The sequence below is a fragment of the Tachysurus fulvidraco genome, chromosome 4 (assembly GCF_022655615.1).
Source record: "Tachysurus fulvidraco isolate hzauxx_2018 chromosome 4, HZAU_PFXX_2.0, whole genome shotgun sequence".
NCBI lineage: Eukaryota > Metazoa > Chordata > Actinopteri > Siluriformes > Bagridae > Tachysurus > Tachysurus fulvidraco.
The window spans coordinates 16965409-16984286 of NC_062521.1; the positions used below are offsets into that span (position 1 = coordinate 16965409).

Sequence of the window (18878 nt, forward strand, 5' to 3'; positions counted from 1 at the left end):
CAAAGTGCTTAGTTTCTCCTAATTCACAGCAGGTTATCATTTATTCATGAACTTGTTACCAGTTATTGTTATATTCAATGTTTGTTGAATGTGTAGAGGGCAACTTACTTAAATCATATCAGCTATAAACAGTCACCAGATTTTTCCAGAAATCAAAAAGAGCAAAATTTGCTGATGGATGGATAGATGAATCTGTGGAAGAATGGATTCTGCAAATGGGTGGATGGACGGATGAATGGATACTGCAGATAGATTAATAAATACAATGGATGGATTGAAACTGAAGATAAATATATTGGATAAATAGATGCTACAAATAGATAAATACAATGCACAGATAAAATGGATGAATGGATACTCGTATAGAAAGATAAATATAACGGATGGATAGATCGATAGGGTGGATGATGCTGGGCATAGTTAGATAAATACTTTATTTATCCATAGCAGCATGTAGAATGTCTAAGAACACATAAGAGCATGCATTACCCTCAGGGATGTCGTTGTCTGTGGTATTAATGTGACTTTGTACAGTATACTTAGTGTACAGATGTTAGCAGTGGTTTCCTGATGTACTGACACTGGAGACTCCTTCCATAAACATGAAATAAATCTGCTTACAGAAAGCTTCACTATATAAGCTGTTATATGTCAGCCTTTACCCGTGAACTAGTTGTTCATTTAGAAACTAATTTAGAAGCAGCTCAATAGGATTCATGTTTATTCAGGGTGTGTTGCTGATCAGAATATCCCGCTACGATCAAGTCTACAGGCTCGCTTTATGCAGCAGGCTTCTGTTTTTAGCACAACCTGTAGAAGGCTTGGTTCAGGGTTTTGACCTGAATTATTTTACAATAAAATATGAGCTTTAAAGCTTTGTGGTGGAATAAAATAGCCCCAAAGTGCAGGTGTCGTGGTTTTCAATCGATGATGTCCTGAGGCCTGGTGCCTTCATGGTACATCAGTAGATTCTGTCACGAGCCAGTGTTACAGAAGTGTGCTACAGTGCCCACAGCCTTGACTTTAAAATGTACTGTATGTACTTTATAGCTCTGTGTATGCATCTCTCTCTCTCTCTCTCTCTCTCTCGCTCTCTCTCGCTTTCTCCCCTCACACTCACTCTCTCGCTCCCTCATACTCTCACTCTCTCTCTCTCTCTCTCTCTCTCTCTCTCTCTCTCGCTTTCTCCCCCTCACACTCACTCTCTCTCTCTCGCTTTCTCCCCCTCACACACACACACACACACACTCTCTCTCTCTCTCTCTCTCTCTCTCTCTCTCTCTCTCGCTTTCTCCCCCTCACACTCTCTCTCTCGCTCTCTCTCTCTCTCTCTCTCACTCTCTCTCTCTTGTGCTCTCTCTCTCTCTCTCTCTCTCTCTCTCTCTCTCTCTCTCTCTCTCTCTCTCTCTCTCTGGTGCTGCCAGGTGATGGTTTTCCTTTGAAGTCCTGATGAGGTGAAATGCATAATTAATGCTGATGAGATATTTCAGGATCAAGCCCTGGCAATAATCAGTCTCTAACACAGACACACTCCACTGGCCCATTTCTTTACCTCTATAATCAAACAAATTCCATTCAGTGTTGGGGAAAAGTCTTATATTTACCCTTTCAAGAGAACAGGTAAAAAAATTATTATATTATATAATATAATATATTATATATATATTTGATTAAATAAACATAACACATACATTAAAACTCCTTAGTTAAGAAATAATTGTTTCATTAAAAAATCTTTGTTATTCATCATTGTAGGAGGATAAACAAATGACCTACACAATTTAGCTAATGGATGGATACACTCACTGTCCACTTTAATAGGAACAAGGGTGAACCTGCTCTTTCATGCGGTTCCCCAGTCTAACAATCACACAATTCCAGATACAGGTCAAGGATGCACTAATGTTTTGAAGAAATACTCAAACCAGCCTTTGTGAACGCAGCAACCATGCCACAGAGATCTATTTTGTTCCTCATACTGGAGTTTAATGTGAACATTATCTGAATGGTTTTATTCATTATGCCGCTGCCTAATGATTAGCTGATTGGATAATAGCGTGAATGAGCTTGTGTAGAGCTATTTAAAACCCTGCGTTCTGATTTATAGTAGAGGTCCATATATACGCACAGCCCCGAAATGCCCTGTATAGAGAAGTGTCCAAGCTTGTCTACAGCTTCATTAGACATTACAGAAAGAGACTCGGCGCTGTTATTCTCTCCGGGGAGACCTCACTAAATATAAACTGCAGAGGTGCTGATGAATTTGAAAGTGGTGCTTTGAGGGAGGGGAAGAAAAAGCACACAATTAGAGTGTTTTATGTTTTGCAGAAATCTAGTGGGTTAAAACTATTCATATTTATCCTTTTTCATGAAGGTTGAATAATTGTAAAGTTCTCTGTCAGGTCAGTGCACAAGGACTCTTCTCCACTCTTCTTTTGGATAATGATATTGGCCCTTCTGCCCTGTTTTGCAAATTTATGACTACTTTGTCCTTCAGCCATAGGACGCTACAAAATAAAGAATTTGCTTACATGATAAGGATTACTCATACTTCTAATCATTCCCAACAGCGACTTTGGAGCCCTGAGTTTGAATCCCAGGTCCACCAAGTTGCCACTGCTGGGCCCCTGAGTGAGGCCCTTAACCCTCAATTGCTCGGTTGTATAAATTGAGATGAAATGCAATTTGTTCTGGATAAAGGTGTCTTCCATATGTCAGGAATGTAAACCTTGTTGATTTAAACCATGGTGTACTTGTCGACGACGGACACAGTGGCAACAGGATCACCAAATCTGGACAGATTGAAAAAGACCAAATGATGTCTTTTTCTTTTGTTCGCAAACCCCCGAATGTTCAACTGCCCTATTTGAAAGAGTCTGTTCCCCGTGTGGCTTTAGATTCCTGTACCCGGTTGTCACGAGTGGAATTCAATGTGGCCTTCTAGCTCAGCCATCTCAGGACTTGGTGTTCTGTGTGTTTTGAGGTGCTTTCTGTTCACTCTGGTTGGAAAGATTATTTACGTTACCGCATCCTACTTGTTGGCTTGAACCAAACTGGCCATTTTCCTTTGAACCCACTCTCATCAACAAGGTGTTTCCAGGAACAGATGTATTACCTTCTCCATATTTGTTTAGTTTTTACATAATTCTGAGTAAACTCTAAAGACTGTTGTATGTTGTATATAAACAGCAGGAGGTCAGCGGTTATAGGAATACTCAAAGCAGCCACTCTGGCCACGGTGAAAAATGTCAAGATCGTATTTTCTTTTAGCCACAAGCTAGGTAGCTTTCTCACATGAGGGATTAGTGATGACTGTAATTCTTTCTCAAACAGCAAAACATATAGTCAGGATGTAGATATAACAAAGAGACATATCTGTATGTTGGTTAATCTAAAGCTAATACTTGTAAATATACAGTATGATTTATACAGTTAATTCTGTGAAAGGTAAGCATAGACTTGTGTTTTTCTTATGCTGTGTGCAGCTATGCTGATTTAACTCACTCGGTAAACATGCAAGGAACTCAGATTTGAGAATATTACTCCAGGTTCACTTCTCAATTGCTGTGGCTTTTCACCAAGCGTGCACCAATTTGTGCAAAAATAGTAACGCCATCTACACAAATGGTGCAAACAATATAAATATTTCTGACATATATGGATATTATTTAAAAGATCAGTCGTATGCACTATTTGCTATAAATGGTGCTGTTTCTTTTTTCACATCCCTATTTAACAAAAAGCATTGTATCGAATAAAAAAGTTATAATAATAATGTTAAAAATTATAATTGCATAATTGTTTAATAGCATTTTGTACGAAAAATAAACTGTCATAAATAAAGAAAATCGTACATGAAGGTGAAAAAAATTGTTTTGTGTTGCCATTTTGGTGACGATATGAACCAGATCTAAAGCTTAGGATGTGGGCACAGGTAAGCAAGCAAAAATTAGAAGGTCATGAAGAGAAAAAGTGATGTATGTATTAAATGACTTTATGGGAGTAGGGGACTGGGAGAAAATGGTCACGCAGGTGGATGTGATAAGGTGGAGTAAAGAAAAAGATGAAAAACAAGGATGAGGCTGTGTGTGTGTACTGTGTGTGTATGTGTGTGTGTGGGGCATTGACTGATGTTAAAAGGTGATGCTGAAGCTTTCACTGTGTCGCTCATGCAGGGAATGCGATTTCAAGGTCCAGCGTCCACTCTTCCTCAAGGCCAGCAGCCTCTGTTGCACAGTGTCTCACACACACACACACACACACACACACACACACACACACACACACACACACATACACACATACACACACACACAGCCCAGATTAAAAAACACTTTCTTTCCACATCCATTCTGCCGGAGCCAAGAATCTGCAGAAGCCTGTAGATCCCGATACCACAGTCAGTGACTGCATCTGCTTCTTCTGTGACATTTGCTTGAAATGAGATTTGTATGGACTGCACATGATGTTTCAGGCCACTCCTGAGCTGGCGAGTCTCCTGCTCAGACGACTGGCTGGAAGCAGAACTCTTTCTCCTCTTCTGTTTTGCTTTCTATATTAATAAGCACGTCCCGTCCTCAGGTCCTTTATTCTCCGGTGCCGACCCAGAACATCACACCTGCTCCATTTTATACAGGGAACAGGAAACTGTGATGAAGATTTGTTTGTGCGTCGTCCTGCGCCGTGTAGAGTTGGATGACGATCAAGGCAAATGCGCGTGCACTAGTTGAGTACAATAATGTCATCTCAGGGAAAAACAATAATTGTCTCTGGAATCATCAATAAATTTGTTCATGATTCAGAAATTACTTCCTTAATTACAACCTAACGTATCGCTGTCATAATATAGGATCAGTATAATCTGTAGTTTCATTGTAAAATCTATTTTTAATTGTCCGATCATGCCGAGTAGCGTTATGAGATAATAGATCAGACCTTCCTATTGGCTTAATTGACTTATCGGCTCAGCGTGACTGCAGGGATGGCTGCGCTTAGGAGATTAAAAATCTATTGTATTTTTATTTATAGCTGTGATAAATGCCTTTTTTTCAACTTCATTACATTAGTAAACTTCATTATGTTAAAAACTTCATTCCATTTTTATATAGTCAAGATGTTTGTTTTTTACCGCACTCGCCCCTGCAGGCTTATACATCTCTCCGTGTTTGTCTAAGTTCACGCTAGGTGTGTGATGTGACGATATATTAACTTTGTTGTAAGATGTCCTGAATACACACTCAGATTAACTTCCTAATGACACACAGTCTGTATGTTTTTCAGTACACATAACTGCGTTTTGTTTTCAGTACCTGAACATATGGATTTCTTTTGTTAGTCCATCAATAGTCATTTTTTATTCATGTTTCTTTCAGACACCAGATTTGGTTTCTTTCATGTACAAATAGCTGCCTTGTGAGTTTTCCCTTGGTCCATAAACCTAAACCATAAATGTGCATTATACTCTCGTTATTAATGAAAATATTGTTTATGTGGTTTGTAATGTTCTGGTCAGGTAAATGCTCTCACTGACGTGGTACAAAAAATTGGTAGCTAAGTGAACGTCATAGCGAATACTTATCTAGTCGAATTAATGAACGTTTGCACTCTAAGAGAAATGAATGTTTTTGATTATTCCAAGGTTTCTTGGGTAGCACATCATGTCTGTGACCTCAACAATAAGTCTGTCATTTATTGTATGTTTTATAACAGCCTTGTGCTTGACTTTATTTTGCATGGTTACTTTATCATACCCGGAATGGTAAAGAGGATTTGCATCCGATTTAAAAGGAAGAAGAATTCAGAAGAATAGCTTGTGCTATTGTTAGTTATTTAAACCTAGCTGCATAACACATAGAAACATTTTGTTTGTTGTTGTTTTTTTAACTTCCTGGTCGTTAAATATTCAATGGACTCAAAGATGGGGTGTATGATGTTTGAAAGCTAATGTTGACATTTGAAATCACCGAAACAAACACGCCCCTAACCCAAATGGGTCCCACTCCTGTATTGATAGCTCCGCCACACACATACATATGTAAGCCAGGCAAATAATGGAAAGAAATGTGTCTGTCATAGCTGAAGGGAAGAACAATACGATTGCAGATAAACAAACAAACAAAACAAAACCAACGTTACTCACCTATCGACAAGCTTGCTCCCATAGCAGGCCTTCCTGCTCCTTCAGTTCTCTCCAGCGCTGGAAAGCTGATCCTATATTAACACGGGTTTTGCTTCTTGCCTTATCGCAAGCCTTTTTTTCGCTTAATGTTTTTATCCGCCATGTCAATGTTTCAGTCGCTTTCTGCTAATGTCAGACATGCACACTGAACACTTTCTCCTCCGCATATTGACAAAGCACGCCCCTTTCTGCTCATTGGCTACACGTTTGTTTTATTTGTCGGCCCGACTCAGCTTCCTGAAGCATTTCTCTAACATCGTACACCCTACCTTTAAAGCTAATAGTGCAGACGTAATCTGCATGTCACACCTCTCTCTCTCTCTCTCTCTCCCTCTCCTCTCACAGCAGACATCTTAGTTTTTTAACAGTTTGCAGTATAATGGACATATATGTTCCAATCACTGTACTGTTGTTCAGTGTGTTGCTGTCCATATTTAAAGTGTGTAGCTCTCCTTACAGTGGTGCTACAGTGAGTTATCCAACACCCTCAGCTTTCAAACGTATACCGATAGAGGTCTTTTGTAGGACAGTAACATGTAGAACCGCTAAATAATACACACATGCGCTCTTGTAAACGTGTGTGTGTGTGTGTGTGTGTGTGTGTGTGTGTGTGTAAAGAGAGTGTTTCCCTAAGGCTGAGTTGTCAGACTAAATGTGAAGTAGAGCATCTGATAGTCCAGTGAACGTGTGGCTCACTGTCCGCATGCAGCCTCTGTACTTTAGCATTACGGTAAGAGACAAGACTACAGCAGACAAGATACTGTACAGACAGGATGACAAATTGACAAATTAAAGGAAAAAGCTGAATAACCATTCACATGTTTCAGGTCAGGTGTACAGTGTGCTACAGTTACCAGTCCTCCCAATCTAAACACTGCTCAGGTTCCACACGCCAAACGATAAGCTAGTCGACATCAGCGCCGGAAATGATTGACATGGCGTAATTGTTTTGAGCTAATATTTAACGACACCCCTGAAAGCCCTCTGAATATCTTGCAACTAATTTGAAAAGTAATGATGAGGAGAAACTCTGATTCCTTTGCTGTCTTGCATCTGTCAGTGGAGACAGTTTAGTTGGAACCGTTTAGTTGGAACCGTTTCATCATTTCTACGAGTTACTCTAGACACATGATTAGTAAAAAGAAAATCAACAGTATGATTTCGATTTGGTCCTTTTACAAAGTTCAAGGCCACGTGTCATATTATATAGAAGATTCACTGCAAATCGATACAAAGTTATTCTAAATTTGTCCTCCGATTACACTTTTCTACCTGATTGAAGAGGAAGATCGCAGGATGTCCTCATCCCCGGTGCACGATGGCTCACTGTATGGTTTGAATATAAAAATAATGCAATATATATATAAATAACCTCTAGCTGTCAGTCAGCAGATCTCAGCTTCACTAAACACCTTCAAAGGACTTTTAAAATGACAGCTCTCTCCACCGCCGTCTTCGAAACACGATAAGAGGGAATAACAGAGACGTGTACAATCTGTGACGAGGTGCATTGAAGCTGCTCTGGTGTCTCGTAGTGGCTCGACGTTATCTTATTAAATCACTTTATGCTGTTTTTGCTTTATATTTGTCACACAGTCTACATAGCTTGTATATTGTAGTCCTGGTTGTGCGACGTGGAACGCGTGTGGCTCGGCTCAACTATATGATTGATCTCTGCTTGTGGAACAAATTGGTGTTACAACCTTTCCTTCTTTTCACACCTCCTACACACAAACAGCAAAACCTGACCATCACGCTCCTGTTCGTCACCTGTGTTTGTGTGTGTGTGTGAACGTGTTGTAACCTAATCCACATGAACATTGTGCTCCGACAAACAACAATCTTCATCTTCACTAGACCCCCTGTTAACTACCTCCTACACACTCGCCTCTCCCCACACAACGAGGTTTTGCTTCGCTTCACGCATAGGCACACACGCGGTTGATCGATAGTGTTTCCACTGGGAGCCTGATCGATACTCTCTGGATTTAGAGCAGCAGGAAAGGAGAGATTTACTTGAAGCTATTTCCCCGAGCAGCTTTAAGACAGCACACGTCTCATCGTTTTGAGTGTGTGTTCTCTTTTCTGCTTAAAGTAACGTTTTAACCACAGGGTGCTTGTGAGGACGGTGTTGATATTTTTCTAAGAACTTAACCTATTTACGCTTTAAATATATCTTCTAAGCATCCACTTATGCACTGATTGTCCACTTAAACTGTGGGACACGAGCACAAAATATATCCTTTGTACTGTTTGTCCTCGCCTTTTTTTTTTTTTTTTCTTTCCCTCAGCACCAAATCCACCTTATGCACCTCCTTATACACCTTATCGGGTGAGGAGTGAAGCTTGTGCATTTCGATTACAACAGCGCAAGCTTACGAATTTTAATGATCTCAACCTTCAGCCTTCTGATAAATGAATGAGAGCTGAAGTTCTTCCAGTTAAGTGAAGATAAGGGTTTATGCTCAGTCGTAATTAAAAGTTTATCAGATGTCAGGTCCAGCTGTGATGTTGTTGGCCTTTGTGTGCACAGGATGTGTCAGAAAAAAACAGATGCTATCTTCTGTGGTCAGTGATATCTGAGAGGCCACCCAGTTAAAACGCATACAATTGGACTTTAATGTGGCTATGTAGTGATGTTTGGTTTTGAATATTAATAAGGGATGAATTATTTTCTTAGCTGCTTTGAGCAAATTGTGTTGTGAACAATGGCGTTGTCCGCGTCAGCTTGTTTCCTGCCAGTGAGGTGTAGAGTTTGTGTGCAAATTGAGCAAAAAGACACAAAAACCCACCCAGTAAAGAGTTAAAAGAATGATGTCTCCAACTCAAACCTACTTATCATCCGCCTGCCTTATTCCTACTCTCCCATTATACCATTCTTCAAGGAAAGCAATCTTTTTAAACAGTATCACAGTTTCCAAATTTATTTTGCATTGATCTTCGCAGTGCACATGCATTTCTTTCACATTTTACTTTAAGCACTTTTTGTTGGAGGCCATTTCCAAGACTGGAGATGATGGAAATCTGCTCTTTGGCTTCCCTGCGGGCCAAATGGGAGCACACAGTCTTCGTTTTTCTGCACCTTCTGGATATTATAGACTATTGAACTGGCGCCTTGCCTGATAGCATCTTAAATTAAAACTTCTATTATGGGTCTTCTTTCTCTGTCTCTCTCTCTCTCTCTGTCTCTCTCTCTCTATATATATATATATATATATATATATATATATATATATATATATATATATATATATATATATATATATATATATATATTGTAATGAAACAATATTTTTTTACTCTTAAGATACAATCTTTTCGAGTCTCCCTCTGGAGACACCCCTCTTGCTTGCACAATAAGGATTTGTCTAGCTGTAATCGTGTTGCCCTACTGAGTCACAATAGCAGGCCATGGGTAACTGAACATTGCATCTGACCTTTGCAAAAAGCAAATTAGATATGAGCCGAGGAGCTCGTATAGCTGCAAGGTTAAGAGCTGTGTCTAGCTCAAGTGCCACCTGCATGCTCATAGTGGAAGAAGGGTTTATTCAAACTCGTGGTTTTCCCACATATCTGCTCGAGTGGGATCCAAAATCGATGACCGGGCATTATATTATGATGCGAAACGCCAGGATAGTGATGTCTGATTAGTTTCTTGCTGACATGCTCCTGTCTGTTTAGATTCCACACCACTAGCGTCAGATCGTGGGATTCAGGCTGGCTGCAGTCGACACCAGTGATGAAGTGCTAATGCAAAAGAACGGCCCAACGCATTAGGGATAGAGAGCTTAGTGGATAAAACTGCAGAGGAATGAAATAAAGACGAGGGAGGAAACGTGGTTGGGGAGGGAGACGGGATACGACGGCACTGGGGTGGGAGAACCGGACAGCTGCAGAGATGAGCCTCGCTTCTCATCCACTGAGCTCATGCCAGTATTTCTAAACCTTCCGTGGCTATGATGAGATCTGGCAGCGATGTGTATTGTGCGTACACACAATTGTGATTTCACTCCTCTTGTCCTCATACCGTGGTTATACATTCCAGAGATGAAGGTCACAATCAGCTTTCCCGCCCTGAATTTCCTTTCCTCATTCTCTTTCTTCTTCATGCTGTGGTTTTTCTTGACTGTCACAAAAATTTGATACAGCTGCAACGGAAAACATTGTGCTCTGGGTTTTCATAAAAAAAAAAGTTTTTCATAAAATCCAGTTGACTAGCTTTCAGGGTAGTAACAAAAGCTGCATCAGAACTGTTTTGCACAACACCAGCAAGTCCAGCTAGGTGCCAACGTGTATGAGTTGCACAATTTGCAAATAAACGCAGTTTCCTAAAAGACTGGATACATTTCGGTTTCACATAAAATGATGCAAATGGCTAAAGTAACATCCTGCATGCGTGCTAGTATGAAAATATACCTCTGTAGCAGGGTAAAGAGTGGACAAAACACTCCCTGTGTTGTAGTAAATGAATTCAAACTAAATTTGTGCACAGGAGATTCATTAATGTTCACAGAAGGGAGGAAAAATGTGAACTCTGAGTCTCGCTGCTTCAGGGTTGTTGGTGCCAGACGAGCTGGAAGGACTATTTCAGAAACTGCTGATCTCCTGGGATTTTCACTCACATAGCAATCTTTAGAGTTTGCACAGAGGGGTGCGAGAAGTATCTAGTGAGCAGGAATCCTGATGAGAGGGGTCAGAGGAGAAAAGCCAGACTGGTAGCCTTGAGCTGTTAGGAAAGTTACAGTAAGTCAGGAGGCAACTCTTTACAGCTACAGTGAGCAGAAAAGCATCTCAAAGCACATATAGGGTGAACGTTTAGGTGGATGGGCTCCAACAGCAGAGGACCACATAGGGTTTCACTCCTGTCAGCTCAGAACAGGAGTCTGCTGGTGTAATGGGCACATGTCTAGTGAGACTGCATCGAAAAACATCACCTAGTCTTTTTCCAATCTTCATCTGTCCAGTTTCCGTGTGTCAGTGCCCACTGTAGCTATCACAAATCTGTAATATGAAGCCAATTGAAGGTATCAGATTGCTGTGTGCTGAAGTTTGTTCCGAAAAAAAATTCAAAAGGTGCTTTGTTCAGTCCCTGCTGTATTACTGCAGTCTGGATCAAACGATGCGTTGTTTATCTATAAAAGTAGAAATCCAGCCATTTGAGTATGCTATTTCTTTAAAATGTATACATTTTCTATACATACATTTTATACACGCTGTTATCAGGTGTTCCAGGCACAATGCAGGGGACTGTGTATATATTCAGAGAGCACAGTTTCTACACTGTAGTGGTTGCAGTTTAGGGCTTATTAAAGGAGAAGCAGACTGACTGAAGGAAGCAGTGGTGTAAAGTACCTGAGATGACGAGGGCCTGCACATTTCTCGGTCAGGCTTATGTTTGGATTACTAAGAAGCTGGATGAGGGAATGGATTGAATAAGTACATTAAATAATAACGCTGCCCCATTTTCTCTTCATTCAGCATTTTCAGTGCTTAGAGAAGAGTACAGTTGCCAGAGATCATTAAAACCTGGCTACATTATCTGTACATTATCTGTAGCCTGGGAAGCAGCAGCAAAGAGTTTAATTGAGCATGTTTCTGTTACGATAATGTAATTAACAGTTTTTTCTATACATGTTCATTTTTCTTCAGAAAAAAGTTATAATTCTGGGTGTTAAATTTGATGTTGGATTTATTTAAATTGAAATTGATATGAATGGAAATGCTCTTTAAAATATTTAAAGAGTGATTGATTAATAAAGATAAATGGAATTGTTTAAGTATTGTGCATTATTTAACACATTTCTTTTATTGTGGAATCGGAATCAGAACCGGGAATCGTAAAGCAGAACTGGAATCGGAACCGTAAAATTTCTTTTGATACCCAACCCTAGTTAATACAGATAGTACATAAATAGACATGAAGTGCTTTGCATGTGAATGCCCAGCCACCCGATCCCCCAAACCCTTCACCATTCCCTTCTTCACATATGTAAAGTATTTGTCTAATAGAAATACACTGAATGGATTGAACTTTATGGACATAAAATGACTGAACCTTACAGACTTGAATGAACCTATTTGTGGCCACCTTTTGTGATGCCTCTGTTAACCTGTCTGATATTTGTTAATTTTTTTTTTCTTTCTCCGTTTTGTATTTCAGAAAAGATGCAAAAAAAAAAAAAAAAACACATTACATTTAATTAAGTAATATTGTATAGGTCCTCTTTGAGCTGCCAAAACATCTCGGACATCAGCAGCAGATCCATTAAGTCTTGTAGTTGTGAGGCGGGCCTCTGTGGATCAGACGCGTTTATTCAGCACATCTAACCATTTGTGAAATTTTGCCATGTGGCAGGGAGCATTAGTCTGCTCAAAGAGGTCACTTACACGTACTACTTTCTTAAACACTGCTGCATACCAACAGGGCAACACCATTTCCAAATGGCAAAGTATCATCCACATCAAGGCCTGGACCCAAAGTTTCTCAGCAGACCATGAACCCAGACAGTCACAATGATTTAGAAATTTCGACATTCTCATCTGCAGACCTGCCAAACTTTACGCATTTTGTGTAGCAGATACGCATTTGGACATCAAAGTACGCTGCTACGATTTGTTACTTCAAAATACGCATTGTAAAAAACCATCGATGCCTTTGAGTACAACTGTCTGTGCATTTGCGCACCAGGCAATGTGCCTATAGGTGTAACCGCATTGGGCAGCAACCTGGGAAAATAATAATCCGACCAATCATAGCGCCAGTTTAAAACTCTGCAACTCTACAAGCTGAGAGCCGTCAAAACGAATGTGGTTTTCATCTGTCTCTGTCCTCCTTCAATTCTTCTTTAAGTGACTGTTTTTTTACAAGTGAGGACTTAACGTTTCAAAAGTAAATGGCCAGAATTGTGAATTTCATCCAATTTAATAAGCCTGCCGAACCATAGGCGTCGTTAGACTCCTTTACTGGGGCATGTGCCCAAGTGTCCGGTGTTGTGCCTCAAGTTTAAGTTTTACGCACAGATCAAGTTTTACTTTATTTGCCAGTATTTATATAGGAAACGTAAGTCATGCCTGTAAACGCATTGCCGTCTTACTTTAACGGAAAAGTCAAACTGGCGCAAGCACGCAGAAATCAATATCCGCCAGCGTCTGTGTATCCCTTTTATAGCACGCAGTCATGCTATAACATGACGAAACTAATGTCATTTTTTAAATATCAATCGTATTCTGACTCGATTGTTACTGGCTCCTGTAGATCACATCTGATGGACATCAGATTTTTTTTGTGAAAAGCAGGGAAATAGAAGCAGAAAGTAGAATGATGAGGGAGGTATTATTATATGATCAGCCAGTCAAAACCATAGTGAAGTCTAGAGTCTTGCATTATTGCTGAGAAAATTAACACATGTATGTGTTGTCAGATATGAAGTTACTGTTTAGTTCATTAGATCTAATTTATGGCAATACATAGAGTTGTTAAAATAGTGTGCAGATATTATACACAAACGATCATGCACATAACGTTATACTCTTTATTTTAGTAGCAGCCAAGTATTGTTATTGTTAGTGTGGAAATATTACACGGAAATATCACACACATTGAGATTTTATTTATTTTGTTGTCTGATATATGTTCAAGGGACATAGCAGTTTTTTCTGTTATTTATACAGTATTTTTATACAGTATGCTATTTGTTGATTTTTGTTATTTATAATGTCCCATGTATTTAAGTAATGTTTGAGACATGTTTTTGTTTTTATGTTGCCTTTTCAATAAAAGAGTTCTTCATGGTCTACTTGTATGTTGAATAACTAGATATGGTGGTGAGTGAGAACTATGTGCTAAGTAAAAAGTTGTGATGAGTGAGCATGTGAACTTAACACTGACCAGCAAATGGGCCTGACCTCGCGCCATGTCGCTGCAGTAAGTTGCTACTCAAAAAATTTTGGCAGGTCTGCATCTGTATAGTTCATAAAACTCTAGGCTTTCCTTAACTTACTACTTCCTCTCGTACATGTGTCTCATCCATGAGTAAAATGAAAGCATTTTAATGCCTGGTTACTCCCCATAAAAGAAAAGAGTGAAAATTGCATTTAAAGACTTTGAGCGTTTAAAGATTCCGGTCTCACAGTGGTGCAGGTGCATGGAAGACAATTTGACAGCTGGTATCTGATTACAAACTAAACTGATTAGGCTTATTTCCATTTTGCCATGGTGCTTGGCTTTCCAACAACAAAACCTGACATTCCCTGACTGAAGAAATTAAACTTAGCCAGCAAGGATTTAGACATCTTTAGGCGGAATTTTTGTTTTCTTTTTACAGCTGAGTTTGTTAAACTGGCTGTTTACTCAGGGTGATATGTACTGTATAGGAAGAGAGCCTAAGCAAGATCCTAAAGTAAACAAAAACCTTTCACCTGGTTTCAGTGAAATATATTTATGGGGACAAAATGAGTTGGCTGTTTGCAAGAATTCATCCAACGGGTCTTCCAGATTTTTGAAAGACTGGCATCCAGTGACTGCTGAGCTGAACTGTTATCCGCTGTGTGTTTTGATATGAGGTGGTGATTGTTGATGAGAAATTCTGTGTTCCCAGACTGATAGTGTGTGAAGTGTAGTTCTCAGCAGGCCTGTAGTGTGAGGGGGGGTTTGATGATGATGATGAGTGATCAAAGAATCTCGTATTGGGTCTTGCATTTTCAGAAGTGTTTATATTGCATGACTGCTTTTAGCATTTAAGGGCATTTGTACACAGTGGGATAAAGCTAGTTGCAGTTCTATTACTGGTGTTTAATATCCCTCGTTCCTGTATTGCAGGAGCTATAACACTCCAGACCACTATCTAGCACACAATAGGACCGTGTTGGCTTTGTTTGTCAGATATGGGGACCTGAAATGGGTGTCGAGGGCCCAAGTGAGGTTGGCCTCATTCTGCTCTGATGTGATACTGAAGTGGCCCTTAGTGTAGTGTCTGAACACCAGATAGCTTTCTGTCTCTCCCCCCCCCCCCTCTCTCACTCACACACACACACACACACACACACACACACACACACACTCTCTCTCTCTCTCTCTCTCTCTCTCTCTGATCGTGTTTGCATAGCGAGGCCATGGCAGGTCTGAATGAATCTGACTCAAATGGAATTACTGTGCCATCAAAGGGAAGTGTTCATGAATTAGGAATGACCTTGATATGAGATGCCCATGAGACATAGCAGAGTTTAACTCGTTTCACACCCATTCACTCAACAGTCTTTGGGAAGAAAAAAAAAAAACGACATCAAGAGCTGAAGAGGTGGAATGAGATGGCTCATGAAGCATAAAGGAATGTGGATCGATAGTTTCTTGAATAGAGAAGAAAGTAGAGCTTAGACAACACTAGTAATTCATAGGGTCTCTCATGGTTGTGTGTCTTGTGAAAGTGTTTGTGTTTGTCTATCCAGGTGTTGTTAGTTTCCTTTATCTGAATTGCAATATTACGCTTCACATAAATGCCCTGTCTATAAGCATTAGTGTTTTTATCTGTGCACGCGAGTGTCTATCTTGTCACCACAAAATAGAAAAGAAGCCAAGCTCCTGGAATTATGCATAATTCAGGCAATGCTAACCACTTCAGTGCTACACGTTTCAATCATGCCACTGAATGAGGGTTATCCCCTGCTTATAAAGGCCAGTTGTACCTCACATTGCAGTCCTGGCTCGTCTCCTACATATGAAAATGAAAAGGTCACAAAAGGCTTAATGCGAAAATGTCTAACTCTGAGAAAGCTTTTCAGCACAGTAGCAAGATTAAAAGCGGCAGTTTCAGCATTTTGGTAATTAATGCTTTCAGAGTCTGATGAATTCTGTCTGTGTGCAATTTGTGGGTGGTGTCAGAATAAGCTTAGCGTAATTAATGAAAGGCTACGAGCGCAGCTAACTCTACCATGGGAAATGTAGACTCTATAACAAGTGTTTTTATTTCTTTAGTAAACTAGAATATGTTGGCTAATAATAGAATCTTGTTCTGATTTACTTTAAGTCCTCAGCTCCAGTAATATTTAAAAAATGCTATCTGTTTGTATTAAAGTGAACGATTAGAAGTTTAAGAATACATAACCTTTACTGTAATTAAGCTGTTTGGTAGCCAGTGGAACGTTGTTGGTTATTATTAGCTAATGGTTCCTTGTAATTTTTCTTTTTATTTGTGTTTTTAAATAAAATTTAACTCCACATTTCAGAAGCAGCAGCTATTCATCAGAGAACTCATTTCATTTGGCCTTTTTTTTCCATCACTCCGTCAAACCACATTTTCTTTGTGTAGCGGGAGTGTGACGAAGCTGACAAAGTAATATTTATTATTCTGTTTTATTGTGCATATAAAGCTTATGCCGCATGGTGATGTTTTGATTCAGATGTGACAATACAGGCTAAAAAATTGCACAAGATGGATGTGTTGGTGTGTGTGTGTGTGTGTGTGTGTGTGTGTGTGTGTTTGTCTTTTGTGTGTGTAATGATTTTAAGAGGCTTTGATCCATCCTCAGCTGCTGCACTCATCGATCAGCAATTCAACCTGGATTAGTGTTTTACCTCTCACCTAGAAACGACCCTCACAGCCAATCACAGAGAAGAGCCTTCTTTAGCCAACCACAAATCAGAGAGGTCTAAAAGTGCCTCAGACACTGAGCAACATTTATATGCTTGAGGTGTGTGTGTGTGTGTGTGTGTGTGTGTGTGTGTGTGTGTGTGTGTGTGTGTGTGTGTGTGTGTGTGTGTGCGCGCGCTCTGTGTAAAGTGGATATAAAAAGTCTACACATTCCTATAAAAATGGCAGGATCTGGTGATGCAATACAAAAAGTTCAACCTTTTCAGAACTTTTTTCACCTTTATTGTGAAATTACAACCCATAGCTATTTAATGATAAACAAGCAGAAATGTTGTAGGGGGAAAAAGAAAAACAAAACCCTTCCAATACCTAGCTTTCATAAGTGTGCACAGCTGTTTATAATTGGAAATGCGGTAGTGTTCAGAATCAACCAATCACATTCAAGCTCATGTTAAATGCTAATAAGTACACACCTGCCGTCAATTAAAGTCAGTGATTAACCCCAAATAAAGTACAGCTGTTCCTATAGGATTCTCCTGACATCATCATGGTACCATCCAACTGGGAAAGCCATAATCCTAAAAGAGAAAATACTGGTTGCTTCCCAATATGTGACAGCCATCTGCTGAATTCTTCTGAATGTCTGGGTTATGGCGTAGGGGCAAGACGGAGACCTTTTAACTAAACAAAATATAAAACCATAAGTTTGAACCTTGCAACAACAACAACGATAATGTCCAATCTCCCGACAAAGCTTGTTGAACTTTGGGCAGAGCTCATCACTACAAGATCACCCGCTCAGTGGTGAAGCGAAGTGGTGGCAGGATTATGGAAATGGGGAAAAATCAGTGTGAGGAATCGTGAATACTGTAGCAAAACCTTTAAGGTTTCTGCCAAAACACTTATTATGAAAAGGAATTTCACCATTTAGCAGGACAATAACTATAAGCACACCTCTGAATGAACAAAGGGATTGCTTCACAAAACTATCAAGTTTTTGGAAGTTCGGATCTAAGTCCATTTGAAAATCTGTGAGGAGGTGTACTGTTTCATTTACAGAATAAGAGACATCAGTTTGCCAAAATATGAGTACCCTTTATAGGGTATAAAGTCAAAAACAGGTATTTTGAAGTATTTTGACTTCAGTCTAACTGCTAATTCACCATTAACTGTTTTAGCGGTTTTCCCCATACAGTGCGTACCAAGCAGATGGAAGTGGTGGGTGGTTGTTGTTATGTATTATGTTCTGTAGGTTGGAATATAGGCACATGTTACATGCATGAATTCATGTTTAGGTAGTATGTGTTTGTATAGGTAGACTAAGAATATTGTATGCATGGTCTTCATAATTATTTATTATTATGTTGTGTGTGTATATACATACAGTATGTATATGCTCAATAAGCGCATAAGGAAGATAACTATTTTGCTGATTTTTGTATGTACATATTTTTTCAATTAAAAAAGAATGAAAGAAAGATAATCTGTGGGGTGACCTGCACAGGGCTGTGCACAGAAGATGCCCAGCTAATTCGAGGAATAATGGCAAAATATCGCTGAGTCTAGATGTGCCGAACTGATTTATTTTAACTTTAATTCTCAGGTTACGATTGACTTTACAATTAATATAGAAACAAGTTTCTGACATGAACGATCTTGGTTTCCTTTTTTCCATCACACAAAAGCTACTACTACTACAAGCCTGCCATTTTAACTGGGATGCGTAGACCTTTATATCCTCTGTGTACAGTTAATCTGGACAGGAATATGTTTCTTGCATACTGAACCAGGTGCTATTGATCATCCAGCATACAGTTGACCTTTTAAATTGGGGGAAAAAGCTATATTCATTAAAAACTCTTCAGCATACTTGAATGGTTTCTGAAATTTGTTCAATATCGTTTCTAACCTCTCCTTTTCTTCTCTATTACAGAAGAGAGAGGACATTCAGATAGACTCCAGAGCCAGCCCTAAGAAGAGTCCTGAGAATGCCATCGACCTGCTAGGCCTGGGTAAGATACAAGTAATCAATCCCCTCCTCCTCCTCCACCGTCTTCCTCCACCATGTCTGAGTGAAGCTGCTATGTTCATACACTACAGAGCCTCATAGCTCC

At 39.6% G+C, this 18878-nt stretch overlaps 1 protein-coding gene across 9 annotated transcripts in view; it reads left to right on the top strand.

The window, feature by feature from the left end:
* smap1 (small ArfGAP 1) overlaps window positions 1-18878 on the top strand; it is a 108316-nt gene that overhangs the window by 65828 nt on the left and 23610 nt on the right. For all 9 annotated transcript variants that reach the window (XM_027136266.2, XM_027136267.2, XM_027136270.2 and 6 more), the window contains one exon: window positions 18698-18776. In XM_027136266.2, coding sequence (XP_026992067.1) covers window positions 18698-18776 — 79 coding nt within the window. The remainder of the gene's footprint in view (window positions 1-18697; window positions 18777-18878) is intronic.